Source organism: Arachis hypogaea, chromosome 19 (assembly GCF_003086295.3).
Source record: "Arachis hypogaea cultivar Tifrunner chromosome 19, arahy.Tifrunner.gnm2.J5K5, whole genome shotgun sequence".
NCBI classification, from domain to species: domain Eukaryota; kingdom Viridiplantae; phylum Streptophyta; class Magnoliopsida; order Fabales; family Fabaceae; genus Arachis; species Arachis hypogaea.
The window spans coordinates 100,105,740-100,116,703 of NC_092054.1; the positions used below are offsets into that span (position 1 = coordinate 100,105,740).

A 10,964-nucleotide genomic window follows, 5' to 3' on the forward strand; every position below is an offset into this window, starting at 1 on the left:
GATGATGTAAAAGTGTTCGAATAACATGAATAAAATCCCTTAAATACTAAACAATGACTAGTAAGGGTAAAACAGTCTATTTAGTGCTAAAATCTACTTTTGGAGCCCACTTTGTGAGTGTTTGGGCTGAGCTTTGATGAGATCCACATGCTATGAGTCTCTTTGGACGTGGAACGCCAGTTGGGGGTCCTTTCTGGGCGTTTGTACATTCGTCTCTGCTCTTTGGGAGCTGGACTCCTGGAAGGGGGCAGGTAGCTGGCATTGGACGCCAGTTTTGGGCCTTCTAATCCGAAGAAAAGTACGGACTATTATATATTACTGGAAAGCTCTAGAATTCAGCTTTCCATAGCCATTAAGAACGCTCCATTTGAACTTCTGTAACTCTAGAAAAGCTCTTCCGAGTGCAGGCAGTTCAGATCTGGACAGCATCTACAGTACTTTCTTTGTCTCTGAATCAGACTTCTGCTCCAACTCCTCAATTTCAGCCAGAAATTATCTAAAATTGCTCAAAAACACAAAAAATTATAGTAGAATCCAAAAATGTGATTTTAACACTAAAACCTATAAAAACTTAATAAAAACTAAACAAAAACTACTAAAAACTATATGAAAATGATGTCAAAAAGCGTATAAAATATCCGCTCATCAGGTTACTTAACAAAATTGTTTTAGTTATTACTTCAACTGATTATAACTCTTCCCATTATTTTGGCATTTATGGCAATACTATGGAATTTTATGATTTTTTAAATAAATAGAATAAATATTCATCCACCCATTATATTTATGTTTAATCATAACAACGTTAATCACTACTAGAAAACTAGTTATTACAGACGGATATTTCTGACGAATTTTATCTCATGAAAATACAGACGGAATTTCAGGTGGATTTTTTTGTTGGAAAATAAAAAAAATGAATTAGCATAAATTACAGACGGAAAAGATAATCCGTCGATAATTCTGTCAAAAAATTAATTTTTTCGTGGAAAATGGTTACAATTGGAAAATCCGTCTGTAATTAAATAGACAAAAACGTTGCATTTTATTAAATTATTACAGACAAAAAATCCATTTGGAATTTAAAATTTTTCGTTGGAAAATTTTAGTTTAAACCTAACCTCATCCCCACCCTATCGAGCTCCTTTCACACACACAAAATCATATTTCTTCTTTTCTTCCTTCCTTCTCTCTTTCTCTCTCTTCTTTTACACCCTAAAATCCTAACTAACCACAATTTCTCTCATAAATGGTGTTTCACCATCGCAGAAAACTCATGCCAAAAATCTACGAGTCCCTCTGCAACGTGGAGCATAATTGTTCTTCAAACTGTAATGATTGTCTCAAAATCTGCATCACCAACCCCCAATACTACTATTATTCCCAACCACCGCCACCGATTCCTCCTCTCCCCTTAGACGATACATCAGACCATGGAAAAAGCCACGCGCTCTCGCCCTACTTGGTCCTTGCTCTCTTCGTTATCGGAGCTGCTTTCTTCGTTGTTATTTGCTGTGCAATCTTCGCGAGGATCTTCAGAAGAAGGAGAAGATCCTTATCGTCACCGTTGAGTCTTCGAACATAGGATAATACGCGTGATGATTTCTTTGTTGATGAGGAGCATGGTCCTGTGGTGGACCACCCGATTTGGTACATCTGTACACCTTTTTGAGCTCTGTTAGCTGCAATTCTTCTGTTCCATCTGTACACTCTTTCAACAATGTTTTTGATTTTCTTAATTTACTTCTTTATTTATCTTGGTCTTGCTTGTTTAGGTTTATTAGGACTTATTCTTCTTTCTCTTGTGTTCTTTTGTGTGTATGAACTACTTTGCAGATTGATTGATTTGTATGTAGCTTCTGCTTTCGTTTTATTGGTTTCATAGAGCTTCAAATTGGAAGGAGTCTTTACCTCCAGGGATTAAGGGATTCTGAGAGTCATGGATGTGATGTCCGAAGCTCTTCGAGCTTGTCAAAAAACTTCCGTGAGATGGATTCATCATCTGAAGATGAGGATCAGGGAACTCATCAATGTGATTCTGGTAGTTCCAAAGATAAAATTCCTCTTCCTGAAGGTGTTGTGGAATCTTTAATGAATGGCCAACTGAATTTGCCTTACTCTAAGGAGTTCTCGTTGCCACCGGCGGTTCCATGCCTGGGCGCCTTTGGAGAAGCTTACTATTGCAGGTAAGGTTGTAGTTGTTTGAAATGATGTAGGGTATATAATGCTTTTATTTTGTAATTTTTCCCACTTGGGAATAGAAGTAAATGAGTGTTGTAAAAGTCCTGTGAAAATTTTTTTAAATAATGTATGTTAACTTGAGTTCTAAAAGCAAACTGTCATGAAGGGAAAATGAAATATGATACTTCTGGTGATTCAAACAGCTATAATACCTCTCTTCTTTTGGAAGCTTGGAGGCCTATATCAATGGGACATAAGAGAAGGTAGTTACTGGATGGTTTTACCTGCTTAAATGAAGCCAAAATAGACGGTGTTTGTGCTTTTATGGTGCATGATGTTATATCTTGTGACAAAGTGTTCTGTTTCAAGTCTTTAAGGTTTCATATATGTTTGATTTGCACTATGTTACTTATGTGGCATGGTTGTTGAAATTGAAACATTTCACCAATTGAAACATTTCTTTTTGTCTCCTTCTGTTTTAAGTTGAAGCGGTTCTTGAGCTCATCAGAAAACAAACCCAACTCACTGTTATGCAGGTACCTATATATCAACCAACTCTAATTTATAAAATCTTCATCGAAATGCATAATTCATTTAACTAATTAATACAGGAGAAGTTCTGCAACTATGATTGTGTGGAACGCTTTCTGAAACAAAAGGGTGATAATGTCAAACGAGCTGCCAAACAACTCAAGTCTTGCCTTTCTTGGAGAGACTCCATAGGCACCGGTACATATTATTCTCTTCTTTCTGCAAATTACAAAGCTTCTTAACCGTTATCATCAACAAATTAAACTACATGGACTCTTTTCTATTCTTTGAAATTTTAATATCTTTTCTATTCTCACACATGCTACAGCTAGGTAATTTTATTATCGGTTCTTTTTTTTTTATTTTTGGCTAATGAAAAATATTTCATGGATTTGAATTTTGGTAATTGGCATATATTTTTGGTTGATTTTTGGTGCTTATTTTCTATTCAGATGCAACAAAGAGAAAACAGTGTCCAATCATTTGAGAAGCTTTGCCAGGTTAGCTCCTTTTGCTAGTTTTGGTTCTTAGGTATCTGGAAGTCAGTTAGATGAGCTTGAAGTGTTTTCTCTGTTGAAGGCACTATGTCACATTTATGTGTTTTTTACGTAGCAATTTTTCAACAGTCATACATGTTTATGTTTATCATTTTCATTCTCATCATAACTTGTGGAAGCTATAGATTAAATTATATGGTTCATATGATCATTTAGCTTCTAAAAATGTTTAGAGTTATTGCGGTTTACCGGAAGTTGTAGCTGTTCGAAAGTTATTTTGTTTTTACCTTTCAGATTGAAATATATACATGTATTCTTTTACAGTATATATTACCTGAAAAACTTACGTTAATTCTTTCTTCCTAAATAGGTTAGACGGAACCTTGAACAAGCTAAGAGCTTGGTGCAAGCTGTGATCAAGGTATGATGTTCAAGTAGTTTCTGAGAGTTTGCCTATTCTACAATATGTATATCCTTTAGCCATCATACATGTTTTCTTGGTATATGATCATCACCAGAGGGAGGAGAAAAAGAGAGAAGTAATGGATAATGAAGTTATGCTGCAGAGGATACAAATGAAGTATAAGGTACTTGCATTATTCTTCCCACGTACTTTCTTACATCTATCCTTACTAGAAGATGGTGTAGTATGGTGGTTGCCATTCATTGTGAGGCCAAAGCAAAACTATGCCATTTCCTTTCCCATTCTGTTTATGGGGCAACAATAAATGGAATATAGAGGCTGTATAAAGTTCTAGTTTTAAAACTCTTGCATTTAATCTCAATGTATTATTACACCAATTCCTGAAGTAGTTTTAGGTAACTTATGAACTAACGAGTGATTCCCTATCTCAGCATGAAACCGAATTTTTGGAAGACAGCTTAGCTCTCTCAAGACTCGCTCCCTACTCTTCAAAGTTTGTTTCAAGTGAGGAGGAGTTCTTTGAGTCAGATATGATGACTAGCCATCCTCATTCAAGGCCTTCAGTAGTACAGATTCATCCTTCATATGATGCCAACCCAGCCATGCTTCTTGCAGTTTTTTCAATGTAAGAGTTTAGGAGGCAACATGTTCCATAAGGCTGGCCTCAAAAGTTGGTAATATACTGGTTTCTTTGCCCTATTTTCTGTAGTGTCCTCTTCTCATTCCTTGTTTTGGTATTTATCTTTTGTATGAGATTATCCATGAAAATTTCACACTTTTTTATGAATTTAATTTGGTGTACATCATTGTATAAAAGTTTCTAAACAAATATTTAATTATGCGCTACCACATTATAGAAGTAGTATGTGATTGATAATAATAGTGTAAAACTCTTATATTAACAAAGAATTGAAGTTAAGGTGCTTTTTTTTTGTGTGGTATATTGGTATCTAAAGTTAGACTGTTGTATTCTTAGGTTTCTGTTTTGTACTTCTCTCCTCTTGTTTTTAGCAATTAGCATAATCCTTTTTACCCATTGGGAAAAAAAGGGTGATTTTATTTAGATTTTGGGAAATTTGATTGAGACTTGAATGCTCTAGATAGCTGAAAAAGTTGAAGAAGTTACTCTGGAAGAATTAATTTGGCATTTTTGTGTGCAGCCTCTACATGTTGGGTTTCTTGGAGATAAGGGAGGTAACACAATTGACGTTCACTAGTACAAACAGAAGCAAAATCTTCACCATGCTAGTCCTAATTCTCATATAAAATACAAGAACGTGATCTATCATATATTTTACTATATAGAAGATGAATTTTATTGATATCATGCAGGTTTGGGATGATAGCATAATTGAGACAGCAGAAGAAAGATTCGATGGTTCTGAGATAGGCGACTTCATCAATGCCATTCAAGAAAACATTACAGTATTTTGTTTTATGCAAAAGCTAGATGCTGTCTGTGGTCTTAAATTTAATAAGTTTAATGTTTATTTCACAATTTTCTGACACAGAAACAATGGGATTCCGAAGTTAAAGGATGGTAAACCTGCAATTCCAATCAGACAACATGCCCAGATATGTATCTCCCAGGTCAGTGCCAAGGCAAAGTTTGATGAAATTGTTGAAAGCACGACAACAAGAGTTGCATACCATGTAGTAACGTGCTCAAGAGTCAGCAAATAATTTAATTATTAGAAACTAAATAAATAAATAATGGAGTCTTTTTTTTGGACATAAATATTGATGATTTCAGACATGATGTGTCTCTTTGGTATCAATTTTTATTTTTGGTTAGATCTCTTTGGTTTCAAATTTTCAATGAAAAATATCCTTGCTTGTTTAGAAACACTTGCTTGTTTGTGCCTCTCAGAAGGGTTTGTGCCTCTCAGAAGAGCAAACTGTCACCAGTGTATGATTGTTTAGAAACACTTGTTTGTTTATGGTTTTATCTTATTAGAATGTGTTTATCAATCTTTACTAATCATGATTTTGTTACTATACTTTTAGGTACATAGATGGCCAAGAATGGGAGGGCATAGATTCATAGGAATGAAAACTCAACATCAAAAGCTGACTAGAAAATGTGAAGTTACAGCTATTCTTGTTCTTTATGGTCTTCCAAGTTAATTAACAAAATCATACATAAACATATTGGACAACCTCGTAACAGTTGTTGACACTATTCACCTGACACAGGTTACTCACAGGTGCTATCCTAGCTCACAGGTTACTCATAGTATATAGTTTACAATTAGAACTTAATGATTATGTTTACAATGAACTAGATTCTAATCAAACAGGAAGTAGATGTGATTCAGAAGAAGGTGCTGTTGATGAATCTAATGGGAATAAGGATGCTATGGACCTTGAGATTCGTTCAAGAGGGAATGTGGTGGGGAAACTAGTAAGAACAAAGCACCATAAGGAAATTACTTTCCCTTTGGTGATCAACTCTTCTGAATCGAAACCTATCAGGTTCAAGAAGAATTCATGCACATATGGCTGATGGATGCTGATTCATTTCCATTTTTTGAGAAAGAATAGAATTCAGTTAATATTTTTGTAATATATGTAAAATTGTGTAAAATTTAGTATGGTTGAACAATATACTGAGGATTATAATTGATAATACACTTTGTTTATGTTTTGAATTATATTAACTTACTTGTTTATAATAATTTTCTTTTAGTTTTATAATATGATGAATTTGTTTATTTTTTGTGATATTATAAATATTCGAATACAAATTAGATAAAAATTTGTATTAAATTTATATTTATTTTGTATGAAAACAAGTTTATTTTGTAATTGGAAAATAAAAAAAATTTCTATTTTAGCTTACTGACGGTTTTACAGACGGATTTTCTATCTGTAATTAGAGTGTGGGATGATTTTCCAAAGTTCAAATTTCAGACGGAAAATCTGTCGGAAAATCCGTCTAAAATTACAGACGAAAAATCTGTCAAAAAATCTGTCTGTAATCCGTTGGAAAGTTCGTCGTCTTCGGGAAATGGATGGATAATTTACAGAGGAAAAATCCGTCGGTAACTGGTAAAAATCCGTCGGTAATTTTCTGATGAAAAAAGTCTGTCGGTAAATAATTTCCGACGAGGCTTTTACAGAGGGACAAATTTCGTCGGTAACCAAAAATCCGTCTGTAATATAGACCAATTCTGTCTGTAAATCTGTCTGTATTAAGCCATTTTTTAGTTGTGAATCTTTTTATTTTGTCATTATTATTATTATAATTGTAACCAACCAATGGATACAATGCCAAGAAAATCATATAAGACATCACATGAAAAGAAAGAAAGGTGTATGAATTTCTAATTACATCTTGATTCTCATTAGAATACACACTAATTTGAGCAAGTACCCACCCGCTATGTTTTTTAGAGTCTTCGAGCAACGCTTTAAGGTAGCGTTTTGGTGTGCGAAATTGTGATCATTCCATTTCTTGGTAACGGCGCTAAAAACTCAATACGCACGTTCATGATCTTATATCTGTTTCACAACTTCGTACAACTAACCAGCAAGTGCACTGGGTCGTCCAAGTAATAAACCTTACGTGAGTAAGGGTCGATCCCATGGAGATTGTCTGCTTGAAGCAAGCTATGGTTACCTTGTAAATCTCAGTCAGGCGGATTAAATTGTATTAAGAAATTATAGTGGATGAAAATAAATAAAATATAAAATAGGATAGTGGTACTTATGCAATTCATTGGTGAGAATTTCAGATAAGCGTATAGAGATGCTTTCGTTCCTCTGATCTCTGCTTTCCTGCTGTCTTCATCCAATCAATCCTACTCCTTTCCATGGCAAGCTTTATGTAGGGCATCACCGTTGTCAATGGCTACATCCCATCCTCCTATGAAAATGGTCCAATGCGCTATCACTGCATGGCTAATCATCTGTCGGTTCTCGATCATACTAGAATAGGATTTACTATCCTTTTGTGTCTGTCACTACGCCCAGCACTCGCGAGTTTGAAGCTTGTCACAGCCATCCCTTCCCAGATCCTACTCGGAATACCACAGACAAGGTTTAGACTTTCCGGATCTCAGGAATGGCCATCCATGGGTTCTAACTTTTACCACGAAGACGCTAATAACTCGGACTCGGTCCCCTGTATTAGATATCCAAGAGATATCCATTCAATTGAAGGTAGAACGGAAGTGGTTGTCAGGCACGCATTCATAGGGGAATGATGATGACTTTGTCACGATCATCACATTCATGTTGAAGTGTGAACGAATATCTTAGAAGCGGAATAAGTTGAATTGAATAGAAAAATAGTAGTACTTTGCATTAATCTTTGAGGAACAGCAGAGCTCCACACCTTAATCTATGGTGTGTAGAAACTCTACCGTTAAAAAATACATAAGTGAAAGGTTCAGGCATGGCCGAATGGCCAGCCCCCAAAACGTGATCAAAGGATCAAAAGATAATCCAAAGATGTAAATACAATAGTAAAAAGTCCTATTTATATTAAACTAGCTACTAGGGTTTACAGAAGTAGGTAATTGATGCATAAATCCACTTCTGGGGCCCACTTGGTGTGTTCTTAGGCTGAGAATGAAGTTTACACGTGCAGAGGCTTCTTTTGGAGTTGAACGCTAGTTTGTAACATGTTTCTGGCATTCAACTCTGGTTCGTGACGTGTTTCTGGCATTTAACTCCAGACTACAGTGTAGAACTGGCGTTCAACGCCCTTTTGCGTCGTCTAAACTCAGGAAAAGTATGGACTATTATATATTATTGGAAAGCCCTGGATGTCTACTTTCTAACGCCATTGAGAGCGCGCCATTTGAAGTTCTATAGCTCCAGAAAATCCACTTTGAGTGCAGGGAGGTCAGAATCCAACAGCATCAGCAGTCCTTCTTCAACCTCTGAATCTGATTTTTGCTCAAGTCCCTCAATTTCAGCCAGAAAATATCTGAAATCACAGAAAAATACACAAACTCATAGTAAAGTCCAGAAATGTGAATTTAACATAAAAACTAATAAAAACATCCCTAAAAGTAACTAGATCCTACTAAAAACATACTAAAAATAATGCCAAAAAGTGTATAAATTATCCGCTCATCACAACACCAAACTTAATTGTTGCTTGTCCCCAAGCAACTAAAAATCAAATAGGATAAAAAGAAGAGAATATACTATAAATTCCAAAACAACAATGAAACATAGCTCCAATCAGATGAGCGGGACTTGTAGCTTTTTGCCTCTTGAATAGTTTTGGCATCTCACTTTATCCATTGAAGTTCAGAATGATTGGCATCTATAGGAACTTTAGAGTTCAGATAGTGTTATTGATTCTCCTAGTTCAGTATGTTGATTCTTGAACACAGCTACTTTATGAGTCTTGGCCGTGGCCCTAAGCACTTTGTTTTCCAGTATTACCACCGGATACATAAATGCCACAGACACATAATTGGGTGAACCTTTTCAGATTGTGACTCAGCTTTACTAAAGTCCCCAATTAGTGGTGTCCAGGGTTCTTAAGCACACTCTGTTTTTGGTTTGGACATTGACTTTAACTGCTCAGTCTCAAGTTTTCACTTGACACCTTCACGCCACAAGCACATGGTTAGGGACAGCTTTGTTTAGCCGCTTAGGCCAGGATTTTATTCCTTTAGGCCCTCCTATCCATTGATGCTCAAAGCCTTAGGATCCTTTTTATTACCCTTGCCTTTTGGTTTTAAGGGCTATTGGCTTTTTTGCTCTTGCCTCTTGGTTTTAAGAGCTTTTGGCTTTTTCTGCTTGCTTTTTCTTTTTCTTTCTCTTTTTTTTTCGCCATTTTTTTTTCTGCAAGCTTTTGTATTCACTGCTTTTTCTTGCTTCAAGAATCAATTTTATGATTTTTCAGATTATCAAATAACATGTCTCCTTGTCATCATTCTTTCAAGAGCCAACATATTTAACATTCTTAAACATCAAATTCAAAAGACATATGCACTGTTCAAGCATTCATCAGAAAACAAAAAGTATTGTCACCACATCAAAATAATTAAACTAGTTTCAAGGATGAATTCAAAACCATGTACTTCTTGTTCTTTTGTTTTTAATTCTCCTATGGAGGTGTTGATTTGCTCCCAAAAATTCTGTGGAGGAAAGTACATCCCTTGAGGCATCTCAGGGATTTCTTGGTGATGAGCTTCTTCATGCGTCTCTTGAGATCCATGAATAGGCTCTCTTATTTGCTCCATCCTTTTCTTAGTGATGGGCTTGTCCTCATCAATGAGGATATCTCCCTCTATGTCAATCCCAGCCGAATTTCATAGATAGCAAATGAGGTGAGGAAAGGCTAACCTTTCCATAGTGGAGGACTTGTCAGCCACCTTGTAGAGTTCTTGAGGTATAATCTCATGAACCTCCACCTCTTCTCCAATCATGATGCTATGGATCATGATGGCCCGGTCTATAGTAACTTCAGACCAGTTGCTAGTGGGAATAATTGAGCGTTGAATGAACTCCAACCATCCTCTAGCTACAGGCTTAAGGTCCAGTCTTCTCAGTTGAACCGGTTTGCCTTTTGAGTCAATCTTCCATTGAGCTCCTTCCACACATATGTCCATGAGGAGTTGGTCCAACCTTTGATCAAAGTTGACTCTCCTTGTGTAGGGGCGTGCGTTTTCTTCTATCATTGGCAAGTTGAACGCCAACCTCACATTTTCCGGACTAAAATCTAAGTATTTCCCCCGAACCATGGTGAGATAATTCTTTGGGTTCGGGTTCTTACTTTGATCATGGTTCCTAGTGATCCATGCATTAGCATAGAACTCTTGAACCATTAGAATTCCGACTTGCTGGATGGGGTTTGTTAGAACTTCCCAACCTCTTCTTTGGATCTCATGTCGGATCTCCGGATACTCATTTTTCTTGAGTTTGAAAGGGACCTCGAGGATTGATGACAAGTCATCTTAGCCTAGTTTCACTAGCCTTTTTCTTTTGTTTTCAATTGATTTATGCACTTTCTTGAGCCATAAGCAAGCCAATTGGGTAGATTTCCATGTTTTCTTTGATTTAATCAACCATAGATGAATTAATACAATTTCATGAGGATTTATGCTATAATTGCCACATATTATGAAAGAATGACAAACTCATGATTTTGAGCATAGCTTTGATGTGTTTGGTTGATTGATGATAGGTGAAGAAAGCTTGGAGAAAGGTTGAAGCAAGAAGGAATGGCTAGGAGCAAGAGAGAACAAAAAGTTTGAGCAAAAGTTTGCCTCAAACTTTAGCTCAAACTTTCGGATAAGTGAAAACATACCAGGGAACAAAAAGCTTGAGCAAAAGTTTGCCTCAAACTTTAGCTCAAACTTTTG

General features: G+C 36.0%; 1 protein-coding gene across 1 annotated transcript; it reads left to right on the top strand.

The window, feature by feature from the left end:
• Positions 1-3,164: 3,164 nt before the first annotated feature.
• LOC114926018 (uncharacterized) lies at positions 3,165-5,177 on the top strand. The gene is made up of 7 exons (XM_072228465.1): positions 3,165-3,212; positions 3,580-3,630; positions 3,728-3,796; positions 4,065-4,258; positions 4,794-4,827; positions 4,966-5,058; positions 5,145-5,177. The coding sequence occupies exons 1-7, from the start codon at positions 3,165-3,167 to the stop codon at positions 5,175-5,177; spliced, it is 522 nt and encodes a 173-aa protein (XP_072084566.1).
• The last annotated feature ends 5,787 nt before the right edge of the window (positions 5,178-10,964 follow it).